This window comes from Ammodytes marinus (genome assembly GCF_949987685.1).
Source record: "Ammodytes marinus genome assembly, chromosome: 3".
Taxonomy (NCBI): Eukaryota; Metazoa; Chordata; class Actinopteri; order Uranoscopiformes; family Ammodytidae; genus Ammodytes; species Ammodytes marinus.
Window position 1 is genome coordinate 5,019,438 of NC_137232.1, and position 19,842 is coordinate 5,039,279.

A 19,842-nucleotide genomic window follows, 5' to 3' on the forward strand; every position below is an offset into this window, starting at 1 on the left:
TCTTGAGCTATAGTCAGCAGCTGAACAGAGAGCCGGCCCAAGCCTTCATGTGGCCCTAAGCAGAATTAGATCAGGGGGCCCTCTCCAATGTTAGTACTGCCCAAATCATTGACTACTGTTAAATGTGATTCACACCCCCAGTGTTTTTCCCCTATTGCCTCCAATGTCCAGCTGGCTGAAAATAGTAGCCAGCCGAGATCCCGACCCTCCTAGGGCGGTCCGGGGGTATGCCCCCCTGGGAGATTTTTTTTACTTTGTTAAAATGAAATGCATGAATCTGGTGCACTTTGAGAGAGGCTAAATCTGAGGAATTTTGTGTGAACAAATAATTTGGAGACACTGGGTTGGATGAATTAGAAGCTATTGAAGGGTCCTCTAGGATTGGCTTGGTGCTCTTTTTCTATTATGGGACATATTTCTCTGTAATATAATGAATGCATTTAAATGCAGTGAGAGGAACGAAGAACTCTGTTGTCCAGCTATCTCTTTTTCCACAGACGAGGCTGAAATAGGCTATAGACTATACACAGTGCATGGGCAACTGAGGGCAGCCCCATTTCCAAATGTTTTTAAATAAACTCAATACACACATGGATCAGTTGATTGATTATTTGGTTCCAGTTTCTTTAGTAAGATATCAGAGTACATTGACTAGCTTTGGGGTTTGGGCTGCTGGTCAGAAATCAACTGTTCCATCGATAATCAGAGTTATAGTTGCAGTTCTATATACTATACATGCACTGTTTATAAGGTACACATCACAGCAGGGAGATAGGGGATCAAACCCCGACCCTACAATCCAGTGGACGACCGCCATATACCTGCTTCGCCACAGCCACCCACACAGAGTTGCCACATCATGATTGGTTCTATAGTTTAAATGGTCACTCAGTAAGCTTTAACCAGGAAAACCTTATATCACACATGAGTTAATAAGTATTTTGTTTTCATGGGAGCTTCGATGCAAAAAGCTGATTATTTGGTTTTGAACCAGTATAGTCAGATCCAAATGAGGTGTTGGTATTACAAATGTGGTCACACTGTACTGAGCACCTCTACTGGTGACAGTTCATCGTTAGTCCAGCTTCAATGGAAATGTATACAATATGTGTCATGGGAAAAGATAGCTAAGGTATGACCAATATCAGACAAATCCATTTTCATTGTCCTGGCAGGACTCTAAGCAGCAGAAATATGCAATCTCCCTGTGATCGCGGGGTGATTAATGATCATCGAAATGGAGATACGTCTAATCTGCTTTGTTCTGCGCAGACCACTGTAAAACGGTTCCCAAGTCTGAGGTGGTACAGTGCTTTGTCCTTTTTGAGACAGAGGTCTCATTTAATCACTCATGGGGTTCTTAATCCCCTTGGGGATTAAAATCAACTTTCTTTTCCAGCCTTGATCTGCTTGGAGCCCGAGGGGAGCTGGAGTTGCAGGCTTTGGAAAAAACTGCACACTCAAGCACCAAGCCAAACTAATGTATGGGAATTGACTGCTCCTTCACTTGCCCCCCAGATCACGCCTCCACGCAGATGTATTTCACTGACAGCAAGGAGACATAAGCCATGGAAAATTATTTTCTGGGTGTCAAAGGGGTTTGATAAGAAGGAGGCAAGGTAACAGAGAGACACGTTACGTATGCCTACATGTCACGAGTCAACCTGGATTGGACTGCACTGCTCTGGATGAGAGGGGGGGGGGGCAGAGAACTCACTGACCTGGCATCATACCACTTCAGATGATCTACTGTACCTCTGATACACCTGTATCTGACTTTAAGACTTGATGGCCCGAATACAGCTGGATTAGAGGCCAATTAGAATCAAATAAAGCGGTCCGTTCCACACAGCTAAATGGAGACATCAAAGTGAGGAAGAAATCATGCCAGTTGCCTTGTTTAACTGGAATGAACTCAGAATAAAAGTCTAATCGGCAGATTTCGTGCACCATAGGTCTATCTGAAAACAAGACTAAAACCACATACCCAGGTGTATGCTTATCTGCAGTGGTTTACACCATTTACAGTACAGCTTCCACCTAATGGCACTTCCACGCCTGCCGTGTTTGGTTCGAATGAAACAAACACTAGTTGGTTTCCACCTTTGCTGCAGTTTGTTTGGGCAGATGAGAAGACAGCAATTTGTGTATGGTTTGTGTATGATGGGAACGCGAGCAGACTGAGTGCAACCTGTGAAGACAATCTGCTTCCTGTAGTTTCTTTCTGTAGTTTTCCCACATGGAAATTCTGACCAATTCTAGTGCGGTTCAGGAACTACATTGTTGCATCCACCCCAGACACATCTGACCAATGAGTGAAGAGAACGTTCTCACGTGGCGTATGCCTCTGCATTTTGGTTCTTCACCAACTGATTCAGACCAGAGAAAACGATAGCATCTGGTGTGAACCAAGGAAGCAAACTAAAAGCGAACTATCAGGTGTGAAAGTGCCCTACCTCCCTGCAAATAATGTGAAAAAGCAAATTTTCCCATATTAAATCCTAATCAATTGAAGACTACATTCAAACTAAATCCAATCTGACTAGGATTGTCTTTAACGGAACTGTAAACCCTGGAAAATCTGCCAGCACAGGGCTCATCATAATGAATGTAGCTTCTATTGTAGACTATAAAACCCCCTGTCATCAAACGTCTTTTGAAGAAACAATAAATGCATGTTTTAGGTAAAACTTTTTTAGTGTTCATGGGTAGGGGAGAGTGGGGTGAGTTGTGCCACTTTTTACTCAAAGTGACTTTTAAAGTTAGGCCTTGACAGTAATGTCTCCAACTATAACATGTGCGTATAGTTCAGGATGTGGTGCATCCATGGCAACAATAACTTTGGATCTGAAATAAACTGTTTAAGAAATGTAGCTTTCGGAGAAAAAGTGGTCTTGTGGAACAACTTGCCCCCGGTGCGGGGTAAGTTGTGCCTTTGGAGAGAATATGTTGGGGTAAATTGTGCCATTGATATATATCTCATAAACTGTAATGCTATATAAAAGCCAGACAAATCCATAAAAAAATTACTAATTTAAGGTTTATTTAAAGTAAATAAAGTAAATATTTTACAAGGATTGAAGGTCAATTTTCGTAAACAAGGCCTAGCAGATCTAGGTGGTTTCACCTGCAAAGCTCACAATGACAAAGTCACCAGCAGACTCATTATCATCATTCTAGCCATCTGAACTCTCATCAGTGGTGTTGTTAAATGGAATGGAGATGTCAGTCTCTTCTGCACTACTGTAGAGAATCACTTTCTTTTTGGTTACCAGCGTATACACCCCAGGCCCTTTGGCACAAATCAACCCAATCTCAGCATCTTGGAAAAACTAGCATGACACAGCAGTTGAGGTCTAACACCGTGCTAACTGTATAGACTCATGGTGTAGTATACTAAAGCATTAAAACATGTGTCAAATGTTTTCAAACTTGTCTATAATTGTCCAGACACAATAATCAAAAAACCTTGATCATAGAAATTTTACTTCGAAAATCAAAAAACTGTTTTTTGAGCATAAATGTGCTAACCCCTCATTCCATGTGTCTCCCTACTTGACATGATGAGTCAAATGTATGGCTCTTCAAAAATGTGTGGTCACATGACCAATTTCTTCTATGTTTTTTTAGAAACAAGGGGTGGCACTACTTCCCCCCTGGCACAACTCACCCCACTCTCCCCTACTGGGTTAATAGCAGGCCTCTACCAAGGCTCAACACTGCTTTAAGATAAAGTGCAAGCTTTTACACAAGACAGTGCTTTCTATCTCACAGTTGAATATCTTCATTTCAATATTTTCTAGAGGTGATACAATTGAGTTGAGGAATAACTAGAATAACTGTCTTTGATGATGTCAGATATCCTACCATTTCCAAGTGCTGAAATATCACTTCTTTAAGGGAAAAAAAATATTTCATTTCAAATCTCTCTGCAACTCAGTGATGACTCCTTTCCATCACTTTTCAATCAGTCTGTAAGTGTCTGAAACAAGAGTTAATTGTCAAAGAGTTAGCTGTGTGTGTCGTTATAATAGTGGCAGGTAAGTTTGGTAGAAGTTGAAGTCCCTAGTGGAAACAATGCTTACTGAGACTGTTCTTATTACCTCTTGCAGAAGCACTTGCCTGTCAGGGAGACCAAACCACATACGTATTTCCCCAGTGCTGAATCTCTGTACAGTAACAACCACATAGAGTCTTATCAGTTATAGTGTTTGTTGTGTAGCTCAGTGCTTCTCAAATGGTGTGTGGGGGGGGGGGGGGCGCCGTGAGTTGTCAGGTCGGGTGGGGGGGCGTGGGTGGCCTTGATTATCAACTGACCAAAAAAAAAAAAGGCCGCGATTTGCAGTGAATAAATGTCCACATATGTCTCCAAGTGTCTCTGTAGGCTATTTAAAAAGAAATCAAGCAAATAGACTAATAATAACATTAATGAATTATAGGTTATCGCATCATAGAAGGCATATTGGCCTATAATAATAAAAAAAAACACCACCCGTCCTTAACTATGTTTACAGTTTAATTATTTTTTAATGAAATGCAAACCTCAGTAAATCATTTGCTCTTGTTTCTCTGTCCTGAGATTCACACAGGCTGAGACTGATTGAGTTTATCAGCTCAATTGTTATAAATTGAGCTAATAAACTGAACTTCGATTTTGTTTTAAGTTGCTGCAGAAGTTATCTCGGCTAATTGTTTTAATCTAATTTGATAATAAGGTGATTGTATGCAGAATGCTCGTGCCAGAAACTCATACAGTGGTTTTGTACAGATAAATAAATAAATAAATATTAGCAGGTTCTCAATAGTATTTCAATTTTTAGGGGGGGGCGCAAAAAAATTTCTGAGAACCACTGGTGTAGCTGCAGACCCCATTTCCCCTCAAGGGCTGATAAAGTAGTTCCTCCCTGATACTAGGGCTGGGTATTAGCAAGGACTTCATGGTACACATCACGATGCATGGGTCACCATATGATATCCAACCTTTGTTTATGCTCGAGAGAGTGATATTATGATATATCGCAATACATTGAGTTACGATGCATATTGCTATTATTGCAATATTCCACATATTTCGCTGTACATGTTAAAACTGAGCTGAATTACACGCTAGTGTACGATCTGGGTGGTCTTAACACATCACCTCACATTATATTAATATTTCTGCAGACAAATTTAGTCAAAACTACTTTAATTCAAAAATGTTACTAATTTTCAAAACCTGTCAATTCGAGGCGATTAGACATATTACGACATATACAGGAGAGAGGTTGTAGTTCACTAGCAAAATATTACAAGATATTGCCATATCGATTTTTTTTGCACAGTCCTAACTGAAACATTAATTATGCAACTGGTATCATATACACACTTTTGATTTTATCATTCTTTATGTATTAAATGAAGTAAAATTCCTACAAAAACAAACAATATGGCGGATACGCTGTCCACACAACTGTACAGTGCATACAAGAGAATGCATGCTCTGTGTAGATTGAAGGAAGAGGTAATGAGTACCTCTAAATTAAAAGGTGCTGAAAGATGACTCAGAGACTTCCGCTAGTCTTGTCAAAGTACTATATAGGCACTGAAAGAATTAGTAGCCTACTGTTGTGCCAACTGATTGCTAACCTTTAGTTTTACAGCAGAAGCATACAGAAAAGAGCTACACACAACTACTGCAGCCTTCTTTAACCCTCAAACCCTGTCTAAATGGTCCCGAAGGTCAGCGTTTTTTTTCTATATTCTTACATAATACCAGAATACTTAATATCAGGCCCAGAGAAGTAGGTTAACATCGCTCCCTGCTCTCCCATGACTTTGTTAGACTGAAAGCTAATTCACCGAAGAGGCTTTTGACAGAAAAAAAATAAATCTAAAAGCTCACACACACATTCCTATAGTCAAAGCTACGGCGTACAGAGGCTCCATAAGCTACAGCAGCATGTTCCACGCATGAGACACAGGTTGAAGCAGAGAAGAAGAACTGGAGGAGATGATATACAGTGTGAAAACTATCTCAGTCAATATGAGACAAAGGGATAGATACAGATAAAGACTGAACTACAAGCACTACTGTACAACAATAGACATCACAAAGCAAATGATAGCTAATGAGATTTTTTTTTCCATTTTGTCAGGCAGTAAATGACAAAGAGTGAAAGTGCATTAATTGAACCTTATCAAAAAATATTTATGTTGCGAGTTGGTATAGTGTATCTGCGTAAAAAATCCTGCATGGGTCGGGTTCTAGTTTGTTCCATATCCAGTTGATATTCTTGAGCCAGCAGCAACTTATTTATATCAGGACTTTAACTGACACTTTCATTCCAATGTTTCACCAGTACTAAAGGCCTACAACTTCATTCACACATAAACTTGTTTCGCAACTGAGATTTTGTTTGTTTTTATTGATTAAAAAAATCGGCTGGCAAACATTATATAAGTGATATACACATCGATACATAAAGATAAACTATCAACGATCATTGCAGCTGATATGCAAATGATGGATCAAAGTAGGCTACATTGGTTCCTGTCACTCTTAAAGGTCCATTACATGCTAAGGTCCAGTGAATGCATTGAGTTAGGGAGAGTTCACATCCCCCAAATTCATAGAAAGACAAATGGAATGGGTCTGTGAGACAAAAGAAGTTGACTCACTGATTACACTATTGGCCAAAATAACTAAAATCAAAAGATTTTTACATTTTTACAAAATCACTCTTCGAAGTAGGCTATATTATGAACTTGTGCATGGTTATCACGTGAAACAATAGAACAACCGAACCGAAGAGGACCATTTATACAATAAAGTTAATACGGCACACCCAGTTGACGCAGGATAGAAACGTTGTAAACATGTTCAGTTTATTTTAATTGACTTTAACTGAAGTTGATGCACTTTACTTGTTTTTAATTTATGTATTACAATTAATAATAGTAATCAGCCGACTGCATGGTACAGTACACAGTCGTTCGATTTTAAAGTGTGTCAAAAAGCACCGCGTAAAGCCACGGACGCGTAATTAGACAGAGGTGCGCGAGTGGACAGGGGCCAGCCTGGACAGTGAGTGACACATCCACACACAGAGGGGGAGATGAGTCATATCAGATGTTAAGTAGCCTACAGGAGCTGACACAACAACGAGAAGAGAGAAAGAGAGATAGAGCGCAAAGAAGGAGTGGAGACGGAGCTTACATTGACTGCTGTCGGGTGAAGTGTGGTCTGTCAGGATGTGGTTCTCCTCTCTGGCTGCTGTATTCACAACCAAACGCTGTGTGTGTGTTCATCCAGTGTGCTGCATCTACGGCATCGCAGCACGCGGAGGGCGGATCAAATTAGGACTAGGGGGAGGAGGGGGACTGTCAGTGCAGGGTCACATGGGGGCGAGAACTGACTCCTGTGTTTCGTGGAAATGTGGTTTTCTTCTTTTTTTCCCCTAATCTTCATCTCGGGTGACAGGTGTAGACGTAGCCTATGTTTATGTAACCCTCATTTTTACAAACCTCTGAACTGCAGCTCCTGGGCTATTTCCCACCAATTAGCCTACCATCCAAAAGTCTGATAAGTTAGTTACCGGCATTGTTGGGCAGTATTACACTACATGTTATTAAACTAGTAGCTAGTAGTTGATTGCTGGTAGTTCAACTAGCCTATGGAGATTCAAGCAGTTAAATAACTTTTTTTTTAACTTTTTTTTATGTAGTGAAATAGTGAAACTACAACCATTTGTGGGCTGGTAAGGGACATTAATACACTTTTATTTTAACATTGCTTCCCGAATTGAACCTCCATTGATGATCCCAATCCCCTTTTTTTCATCCTGACTGCTGTGAAGGAATGCCCAAGCAATGCCTTTAACAGGCAGCCACATGTATTATTAGCTCTATTTATTCCAGTTGTATTATTTTGGTTCAAGTATGTGCCGTGAAGAACAAATTGGCACTTTTTAGTTTCTATAATAAACTCCCTGTATTATATTTAGTTTTAATTTCATATAATACGTATCACATTAACATTGTTAATTTGATCAATGTATACAAAGTAGTTGGAACTACACTCAACAAAAATATAAACGCAACACTTTTGTTTTTGCTCCCATTTTTCATGAGATGGACTTAAAGATCTAAAATTCATTCCAGATACACAATTGTGCCATTTCTCTCAAACATTGTTCACAAATCTGTCTAAATGTGTGATAGTGAGCACTTCTGCTTTGCTGAGATAATCCATCCCACCTCACAGATGTGCCACATCAAGATGCTGATCTGACATCATGATTAGTGCACAGGTGTGCCTTAGACTGTCCACAATAAAAGGCCACCCTGAAATGTGCAGTTTTGTCTCACAGCAAAATGCCACAGATGCCACAAGCATTGAGGGAGCGTGCAATTGGCATGCTGACAGCAGGAATGTCAGCCAGATCTGTTGCTCGTGCATTGAATGCTCATTTCTCCACCATAAGCCGTCTCCAGCAACTTTGCACAGCCATTGAAGAGGAGTGGACCAACATTCCACAGGCCACAATTGACAATCTGATAAACTCTATGCGAAGAAGATGTGTTGCACTGCATGAGGCAAATGGTGGTCACACCAGATACTGACTGGTTCTGAGTCCCCAGACCCCCAATAAAGCAAAAAAATGCACATTTCAGGGTGGCCTTTTATTGTGGACAGTCTAAGGCACACCTGTGCACTAATCATGATGTCAGATCAGCATCTTGATGTGGCATACCTGTGAGGTGGGATGGATTATCTCAGCAAAGCAGAAGTGCTCACTATCACACATTTAGACAGATTTGTGAACAATGTTTGAGAGAAATGGTACAATTGTGTATCTGGAATGAATTTTAGATCTTTAAGTCCATCTCATGAAAAATGGGAGCAAAAACAAAAGTGTTGCGTTTATATTTTTGTTGAGTGTATGTACTTCGTATAGCTTTAGTTCACAAAACTAGATTTCTCCCTAGGGCAACTGCTTGCTAAGTCTGCTTTCAACGGAGCATCCCTATCACTAGTTATCCTAAATAAAGTATACCCTTTTCAAATTGGCTCAAATACATGCACTGCTTTCTTCACATCCTTCATCCACAGATTAGTTTTGCTCTATTGGTGTGTGTGCCAACTCCACCTAAGCAAACCTCAACCACTGTGTGAGGTTAGCCTTTGAGGTGACCGTGAGTCAAAAAACTAAAAATATATTTTTTTTATCTATGTGTTTCAAATACAGTACAAACGTATCACCAAACTGAAATTAAACTATTTCCCATTTGCTTTTATAGCTCCTGAAATGGTTCAACAATTTAAAACAGTTTTGAATAAATTGACATTCACTGAAAGAATATCTTTCAAACATTATCTTTCAAACATAACACCACCATACCATCTGAGATCTTGAGGTAGCATATACAGTAGTAGTGTCTCTGTGTGTGTGTGTGTGTGTCTGTGTGTGTGTGTGTGTGTGTGTGTGTGTGTGTGTGTGTGTGTGTGTGTGTGCGTGTGTGTGTGCGAGCGTGCGTGTGTGTGTGTGTGTGTGTGTGTGTGTGTGTGTGTGTGTGTGTGTGTGTGTGTGTGTGTGTGATGACATGTTTCCATGTGTGTTGGTGTTGGGGCTGCTCTGACACATCCTGTTGGAGTTAGAGACACAGTCGAATTCTTTGGGGATGTGACAAATATGGCAACAAGCCATGACTGGTTAACAAGGGCCGCATATCTCAGAGACTGAATCTGCTGCCACACTCCAACCCAACATGTTTAGACATGAAAGAATACACAAGGCCATGCAATGCACAGGTACACACTATTCTCTGTGTGTGTGTGTGTGTGTGTGTGTGTGTGTCTGTGTGTCACTCTGCCCCCCTCTTGTCTCCTCTCTGTCATCTAACATGCCAGAGGGGAGGAATTCTCCAGCCAAAACACCTGGTGTCAAACCTGGGAGATGAACTACTTCACACTGGCATCTGACTGGGGTTTTAAACTGGATGAAAAAAGCCTTTAGATACAAAGTATAACGTTTATATTCAGTGTCTCAATGTCTACCCAGTTCCACTTTGGCTTCGGCTCTGTACAATGGTTATGTTAACAAAGGATATGTACCAAAGGGGGCTCACCGTAGCTAGCAACATGCCCGTTTACAGAGCCTAGGCTGAGTATTACTGTTACACTGTTTGAACAAAGCTCTGGTCACTACGTTGCAAATGTGGAAGAAGGCTTCCTCTGTAATGACAGAACGACTTAAAACATAGAAACATATATCTTTGTTAATACTGGTAGTGTGAGGCTAAACCAAGATGGAGGGAGGGAGGGAAAAGTGGAACATGTTTATAACAATATGTCTTGCAAGTGTGCAATACAAACAATTGTTCACAAAAAAAGATTGTTCGACAACATGAAAACTCCTCACATAATGGCAATCATCAAGCCACTGAGCTTGACACACCAAACCTGAATTTACCTGTCCTTTGTTCCCTTAAAGGTCACACACACACACACACACACACACACACACACACACACACACACACACACACACACACACACACACACACACACACACACACACACACACACGGCTTCCTTTAACACTGGACTTCAGCACTAATCATTTTCTTATTAAAAGGGTTGGCAGTTCATTCTCAAAGCAGTCAGAATGGATTAATATGACAGAGTTTAAGGTTCACTGTTTTTTAATTAATTAAACAAACAACTTATAAATGGTTAATTAGTGAGCTTTTTAAAAAACATTTTTTTTTACCTTTAACAGAGCTCTGACAGAGCCAGGCTGTAGCGCCCTAGGCTAGGCTAGGCTAGGCTAACTGGCTGCTGTCTGTACACTCATGTTTAATGAGTGGTTTCCCATCTTCTAACTCATCAAGAAAGCATATAAGCAAAATAAAATTCCCAAATCCCACACATGTGTGTGTGTATACAAAGAGGCCACTAGAGGGCTGCAGAGTCCATTTCTTTTTCTTTGTTCTGATGCTTTTTCAAGGCCATAACCAATTGTGGATCTCTAAATGATGTGACAATCTTTGCCTATATGTCGACCATCTGACCATATATCTATTTAGTCATCAGGGTTGTGACAACCCGGTGGTCACTACTGTTTTGTTAAATGCTTGAACTCCTTTTAGTTGGCTCCCTGGCTAGTTTCACTCTTAAAATCAATGTCATAAGATGGTTGTGTATTTATGTGTTGAATGTGTGTGTTGGATATTTCTTGGAAGTTGATAAATCTGTTTACATGTACTTTAGTGCTTAGTATTTACTTTTCCTACCATTTAGAGAACATCAAAGATATGACGTGAAAAAGGTAAGCTGATAAGGGCATAATATTTATATTCCAAGATATAAAGCATTTGTGTGTGTGTGTGTGTGTGTGTGTGTGTGTGTGTGTGTGTGTGTGTGTGTGTGTGACTTTGAAATATACTTAAGGGAATACTTCACCCATACGGAACCGGCGTTCTATCATTATAAAATCACTATTATAATATAATGAATAAGGTTTTTCTTCCCTCAGTCTTCCCTTGGCCCAGCTGTTCTGTTAATCCTAACCCTACATTTTTAAATTTGTATGTAGTGTTAGACAGTGCGATCACAAAACACTCTTTCTGCCTTTTCTCAGGCTGGATGAAGTGATTTCTAAAATCTTTGCACATTTATACTACATAGGATCTCAGAGTCCAATACACCTTTATATTTCCACTGGTGAAGTAGGTCACATGACAATGATCACAGACCATGTTTTAGGCGTACAGAGACCCCTGCTGGTATGACAGGAACATTTGTGATAAACTATATTAAAATGATGCCACATCATAAATACTATATAAGCAGTATACTGTCATCAAGTTGGTAGTTATGAATCACTTTCAAGCACCTCACCCCACCTTCACAAAGTTCACAGCAAGCAACACTAATTTCTATTAGATTGTATTAGATTACTTGTATGTGGCAAGGTGATGGAAGATTATTATGACGATGTTATATTTGAATGTCATTACTCATTGTATGGTTTACAAAATGTAGCAGTGCGAATCGTTTTTTTTTATCATAACCTATCCTTAAGGTGACATTTGAGCTGTTTTTTTTTGGAAAACATTATCAGCCTTTTCTAACTTAAATCAACAATGGTGCCTTTCTCCCCAGTGTATGAACAGCGATGACTGCAATAAAACAGTGAGCGTGGAAGTAACAGTGGACACAGAGTCAGCTAATAAGTCTCCTGGTTCAACAGCCATGATGATGATGCCCGCTCTGCTCTCTGCTGCCCTGCTGCTCCTGATTCCTGGGACCTTGACCGCAAGTAAGCTTTGGATTTTTTCATTATAACTGGATATACAGTACAGTGTATAACAAGGTTTGAAATGTGCTTGAAATCTGAAAACATTACTGAAAAATGCAGGAATTTCAAGACAGGACACAGAGGACACAAAACTTTATAGGGGAGGACGGGGGAATGTGAGACATCGGGTAATGTGAGACACCCCCTGTATCTAGGACACGGAACACATTTGTGGTCATGTGAGATATATGTTTTTAAGCCCCTCTCATTTCCCCTTTGCCATGAAAGAGAGGACCTCATGGTGATGTTGTAAGCATCTTACGTTTTTATATAGTTTTTATTACTGCATTTGGTCTGGTCGCACAACCAGTCTGATTTTCGGTTGGCGCATGCATGCTCTATGGTCACATATTCGTATAGGTCGCAGAGTGTGTAAATTTGAGTGATAAATCATTTGAGCTCGCTTAGAGGGGAGCAAATGTAAAAAGTGTCTCAGATTATCCCGTTCTCCCCTATTGGATTTAAGTGTTCGTCTTTTTTATATTTTCTGGAAAATCCATGTGTTTTTCTTTCACAGTATTAGGTGATTGTCACTACATTATATGAATGAATACTGTTCCATTTTCAGCAAGCAAGTTAGTTCCCATTGATGTGGTGGTGGAGAACAGTTTACTGGGCAGCACTCAGACCTTCAGCACACTGGTCCAAAGAGGGATCCTACTGAGCGCACTGAATGAAACCATGAACTCCAATGCAAACTTTAAGTAAGATCATAACTTCTGTACTCAACCGAGAATGACAGTCAAAAACTGTTTATTTTTAATCATTTTAAACTTTGTTTTCAGAATTACCTTCCAAGTTAACTTTAATTTTTTTTAAAAATAGTGATTCATAGGCATTTCAATATACTTCAAAGATGCTTTAAAGTTAAATTATTTTCATAAAATACATATTTTTATTTTGGGGTCCCACATTGATTTAATGAAAAACCTTGCATCAGACCCGGTTGATATTCAGTGGAGGATTTACAGTCTTTATCAACACAATCATATAACTATTGGAAATGATCTTACTATACATTTTCTATCCGAGGTTGAGTGCCGCACACAGTCCCAAGTCCCATCACTCCTTCTGTGTGTGTGTGTGTGTGTGTGTGTGTGTGTGTGTGTGTGTGTGTGCGTGCGCCTGATCCTCTGTCGTCAGTCAGCTTATTCACCGTTATCTGGAAACATTATTAGATTGAACCCACATATGAACTCATTTGCGCGTACGAGGGATGACGATTTTAGATCTGTTGGTGTTAATATTAATGGCTGTAATTTGTAATTATGTATTTCATTTTCACATAAAGACTCTAATACCTAAACTATTACACTTAAATTAAGAAGCAACTGTAAAACTGAGACAAGAACTCAGTTGAAACTTTCTGACTGTTGGAGGCAGAACAAATTATACCCAAGTGTGACATTATGATTGAAATACATATAAAATATAAAATGTAAAATATGCTTGCATCATAAGCACAGACGGTATTTATATGGAATAATTATTTAAACATTGGCTCTGGTACTTAGCCAAATACAACGTTGCTTGCAGTGACAGCAGCTTTTGCTCACATTCAAAATGAATGACTTTTTCTTGTGTTTGGTCCTAAAGGTTCACCTACACACAGAATCCAAACTGGGGCCCTTACCTGGAGAGTGTGAACGGTGTGGCTGGAAAAGACAAGGATCACACCTACTGGGAGCTGCTGGTCAAGACTCCACATGGTCAAATCATAAGACTGGATGTTGGTGAGTCTACTGTGAACATGTCTGTGGATCAGCCTTTTGTCTTGTTGTAATGTACCACATTATAAAACACTTTATGAACCTTTTTTGCAGGAATTGGATGTTACGTTCCCAGTGCAAATGAGCAAATCATCCTGAAGTTCACAAAGTGGTGAAGACTCAGCATTGACTGCACATCCAAATGTGATCAGAGGCGGCGTTGGAATTGGCTGAATGACAATGTTTTTCAAAAGTGAAAAATTAAACAAGCGCCTGTGTTCAATGGCGCCTAAATAAAATATCCCTCCACGTGTTGATTTGTATTGGTTCCTTTAACCCTCTGAGGTCTAGGGGTATTTTCTCCGATTTTACATACTTCTATAAATACCTATTTCAAATGTGCAAGAAGATAAATTATACCAAAGTGTTTTATATGGAAATGTTTAGAACACATTAGACCTTTGTTTTCTGAGGTCTACTTATGTCCTAGACCATTGTGTATATAAATAATTGGCTTAAATACTGAAAAATGTATTGCGATTTTTGAAAAACCTGGAAATTTGTGTGAAAGAAGAACCTTTAGTCATCCTGTTGAGTTGTTTTGGCTCTTGAAATTGCTTCTCCTAAGCCTTAGCTTAAAAAATGCAGTGGAAATTTTCCAAAACACAGTAGGGGAGTGCACAAAACATGACTAATATAAAATTTGGTCCAGACGCTTTTTGGTAGAAATGTTGTCTCTACTTTCAAAAAACATTAGGAAATTAGACTGAATGAAGACTTTGAACCACATATGATGATTCATGGGATGTACACTAATAAAAGAGGAAGCATCACAAAACATTTTTCAAACAAACCATTAAGTAAATATAAAAACAATAATAACAAACCACTTTCACACTATGTATATACTTTATGCACTATTTACAAGCTAAGTGGTAGCTGGGGAGCTTCTGTGTCTTGCTTCTCACAGTGTTTTCTAAGCCTCTAAGGGACTGACAGTATCACAAGAACATTCCCTGGAAACAGGAGGACCTCTAGTTTGAGGCGATGTTTTCATTTTATTTTTCAGCCATATCTTCAGCCGGCGCGTGAATAGACCTCAGGCACATGTGTCAAACTCAAGGCCCGCGACACGTTTTGATCTGGCCCGCGAATCAATTCGGCCGATTTGAATCAATTCTGAAAAAAAATGTCATTCTTCATGGAGCCTGTGCCATATCCGCACATCGCATACGCTCCCAACTGTTAGAAACTTATGTGGCTTACAGCTAGGAATGTCTGCAGAACGTTCTACAGCTCAGGATTTTAAGCCATGAATTGATGAACTTGCATCTAAGAAGAGCTGTCAGTTTTCTGAGGGCTGTAAATAGGCCAATATATGTGGCCAAATAGCATGCTAATATTGATGATTGATTGTGTCAAAAAATATCCCCAAACTTTTGCTGCGGCGCTCAGCGCCGCACCTCCTATTCCCGTGGCCAGCAGCAACCTTTACTAAGACATTTGGGGGTACAGAGATCACTTGTAATCCGTGATAATATAGGTTACATATGTAGGCTGAATGATTAAGCATATTACTGAAAAACAAAGCTAAAGATTTGGAGTTGACATATGTACGTTATTTTGCCATTATTTTACTGGTCCGGCCCACTTGAGATCAGAGAGGCTGTATGTGGCCCTCGAACCAAAATGAGTTTGACATCCCTGCTTTAAGGTATTTGCATAAGGGAAAAACAGTTGTCAACACTGCTGACAAGGAAGTAGATGACATTGTAAAATGTGACATGCTGTAAATCGACAAAAGGGAGGTCAATAAACTGTTTGAATATGGCCTTCCTTTCACCTCCATTGTATTGGGGTGGACACACTTTAACACTATACCTCCTTCAACTTAAAGGCCCATTGCAGCAAAAATACACTGTTATGGATTGCATTGCCTTTCCCTGTCCCTGTTTCCAGCATGAACATCACAAGAGAGCAGGTGCAAGGTTGTCGTGCAAGGTTGTCATACATGGTGTGTTTCAGTGCTGTCATGTAGCTAAAACCATAGGCATAGGTTTTATTTCAACATTGAAATTACAGCATTAAGCAAAAACACACACACACACACACACACACACACACACACACACACATGCTGGTGAATTTCTATGCACCAAATTGTGCCTTTTATAGCTAGCTAATGTTATCTAGTTAGCTTAACTGTAAATTAAGGCAAACATTTAAAAAATAGATAACGTAAGCATTCACCCCCAGACACTTGGCACAATCTAATTCAGGAACCGTGAAAGTAAGAAAGTTAAGTGTATTGAGTTGAACAAGCTAGCTAGCTAGCTACGTACATTACTGTCTTTCATTGCCTTTACTTGGGCAATGCTAGTCCAAAGCCACTGCAATGCGAGCCACTGCAATGGTAGGAGGTGGGCAAGGTTAAGATAGTACGGTCCACTTTAGGGGTGTCTGAAATCATTGGGAAATATACAGTTACAGGTAAAAAGGATGTTTAAACCCCCCAGTCTACGCCTATGGTTAAACTAAACAAAGTATTACAGTGATAGTTAGAAAAAGACGACCTTTAAAATTACTTGAATTTTACTTATCAGTAGGCCTAATGCACATTGCATACGTGGCAGAACCACAACTTGGGCCAACTCTAGCCATCATATCCAGCCTGTGGTTAACCCTGTTGAACAGTATTATTTCTGATTCTTCCTCAAGGTAAGCAGGAGGGAGCCTTTACTTGTTAAAAGGCTTGCAGAAAGCCTGTGGGTCAAAGTCAGAGTGAGGCTAAACAGAATTGTCTAACAGTGACTGGAAGGTGTGTGTGTGTGTGTGTGTGTGTGTGTGTGTGTGTGTGTGTGTGTGTGTGTGTGTGTGCGTGTGTGTGTGCGTGTGTGTGTGTGTGTGTATGAGAGCGTGTGGACAAAGTATCATAATTTACATTTTCTGTAATTTTACTAGACAACAAAATATTGAACAAAAAGTAATTTAGTCTAACATAGATTTAATGCCATGAAGGAGAGGTTTTATTTTCAATACAGAAAGGTTTGTAGAACGCATATGTAGCCTACAGCAGTGGTATTTATTGACACACCCCAAGTAATTAAAATAAACCTTCAAGGGGTAGATTGTTTACCAAGCAAGAACTTTCTGCTGAAGGTGGATTCCCATAATGCCAACTCTTCCTTGTTGGCAGTTAGACTTGTGTTATGTCATTTATCACTGTTCAAACTAACCTAATACATAATCACACAGCTGACCCTGGCTTCCATCCCATTTGTCCAGTAGCTGTTTGATTCTTCAGTACGTGGAGTACTTCAGGATGATTGTATCATTTGCATTGGGAATGTAACATCCAATACCTGCAAATCAGATCAAGATGAAACGAGATTATAGAACAAGATACATTGCATGGTGACTGTAAAGGACAGACAGACAGACAGACAGACAGACAGACAGACAGACAGACAGACAGACAGACAGACAGACAGACAGACAGACGGACAGACAGAGAGACAGACAGACGAGTGTTCTCCTCTGAACTCACCAACATTAGGTCTGATGGTTGTGTCGTTGCTTGACTGGACCAGCAGCTGCCAGTAGGTACGTCTTTCAGGACATCCAGCCAAACCGTTGACACTCTGCAGGAACGGCCCATAGTTTTGGTCCTCTGTGTAGGTGAACCTGTGATAAAAACAGTAGATGACATTTTAGGGCCCTCGTCTTCTCACAGTGAAGCCATACATGCATATGGCTTTCACAACAAAACGTTATTTGATAGCAGTTTTTAGAGATACTACATTTATTACAGTGGTCTTTGATGATGGAATGCTTCCTCTCTGCATGTTTCACCTATAAATTAATCTGACAACATTCAATTCAGACTCGGTGGCAAAGAAATATTGAAGAAGCGCACCAAGATTGGTGTTGTGATTTTAATCTAATCTAACCTGGGCTCTTATTCAGACATGAGACCTTCATGTTCGTTTGACACCAGTCTGTGTGCACTTTCCAGAACTTGCCTTTCAGCTTGACTGGAAATACCGGTTGTGCAAGATTAAGTCATCTGACTATCAAATAAAAAGCACCGTGTCAGTTTGCTCAGTTGATAGGGCGTCCCCCCCCCCATGGGCCTCGGCCAGCAGCGGACCCGGGTTCGATTCCAGCCCACGGTCGTTCTCTGCATGTCACTCCCCTCTCTGCCCCATTTCAACTCTGTCTCTACACTATCAATAAAGCATAAAAATGCCAAAAAATATATATTTAAAAAAAAAAAAGTACTGTGTCTTTTCTTTCTTGTGACTCAGTTCTTGAGTCACACTTCTTGTGACTCAGTTGATGTGATGAACTTACTTGAAGTATGTGTTGGAGTCCTGCAGTCTCCTCATTCCACCAATCAGGATTCCTCTGTAAACCACATAGGTGCTGTAGGTCCTGTCAGGGCTGGGTGTGACAGAGTTTGTCACCAGGATTTGAATGGGAGTTTGACTAGAAACTAAAACAAAGGAAGTCTTAGTTGGTACAGACAATAAAATAAGGAGAGGACAAACAATGCTCTTCAACTGCAATCGTCAAGTTATCTTCTTTGTGTGCACGTGATAGAGATGGACATAGGCCCACTCTCTTTTCTTTGCAATAGCAACAATTAGTTATGTCGTTTTCTTTGTCATTTTTAGCAAGGGGAAAAACTTTTTTATAAGAGAAACCAGAAAAACAATTTGTAATTCAATATGAAAATAAATGCAAACAGGAAAATATACACTTTTACAATTATCACAATATAATTCTTCTCAATGAGCATAGATGAGGACATTTATATATTCAGTACAAATGAAAACCTTTGAAAGAAAAAACTATTGTGAAGCTCACATGCAGCTGGAACCCCAGGAAGCAGCAGCAGCAGCAGGGCTGCAGAGAGCAGAATGGGAATCTTCATTATGTCCGGTATACACCACCACTCTGAACCTCAACGGATAGCTACAGAGACAAAGGAAAGACATGCAAAATATCATCTTTAAAAAAGTTACATTTTCACAAGCAGTTAAAATATAAAAAATGTATTTGATAAGTTATTACAAGAGTGTGTGTTCTCTATAACCACATCTTAACAAAGTTCCATCTCTCTGTCAGTATCTGGGGACTACTGTCTTTTAACTGCTACGGCAGAAAAGTTTCAAACAAAGTTATACACTTCAAATCAGGCTGCATATCCAATGAAGTCAAATAAGCCAAGTACATTTTAAATAATAATACAAAAGATGGTCACAAGATGTCTTTCTTTCACCAGCATCATTCTAATCTGTAACAGACCTGGAGTAGTGCAGAACAAGTTGAGGCTGTGGAGATCCTTCCTCTCTGAATAGCTACTGGTCCTGTTGGTCAGAAACCTACCTTTATAACACCACAGGTAGGGCTGGTATTACCAGTTGAATAACATTCTCATCAGTGTCACAGCACTGTTTGTTCATGAACAATGGGCACTTTAAGGGACAGTAACACATCACCCTCCCAAAGAAGGAACTAACTTCAGCTAATGGACTCTTGCCAGCAAGGTGTTCATTACAAAAACAATGATTAGTTTGTGTGTGTGTGTGTGTGTGTGTGTGTGTGTGTGTGTGTGTGTGTGTGTGTGTGTGTGTGTGTGTGTGCGTGTGTGTTTGTGTGTGTGTGTGTGTGTGTGTGTGTGTGTGTGTGTGTTTGTGTGTGTGTGTGTGTGTGTGTGTGTGTGTGTGTGTACGTCAAATCACAATAAGGAGCCACAACAGCTTATTTGTTTCGTACGTCCAAAC

At 39.9% G+C, this 19,842-nt stretch overlaps 1 protein-coding gene across 1 annotated transcript; it reads right to left on the minus strand.

Moving 5' to 3' along the window:
- Positions 1-16,188: 16,188 nt before the first annotated feature.
- On the minus strand, positions 16,189-19,439 carry LOC307248728 (uncharacterized protein). Its single transcript, XM_080025204.1, has 5 exons — positions 19,364-19,439; positions 18,923-19,030; positions 18,407-18,548; positions 17,601-17,737; positions 16,189-17,415 (listed from the first exon to the last, which is right to left on the minus strand). The coding sequence occupies exons 2-5, from the start codon at positions 18,987-18,989 to the stop codon at positions 17,354-17,356; spliced, it is 408 nt and encodes a 135-aa protein (XP_079881330.1). The 5' UTR covers positions 18,990-19,030; positions 19,364-19,439; the 3' UTR covers positions 16,189-17,353.
- Between the last annotated feature and the right edge of the window lie 403 nt (positions 19,440-19,842).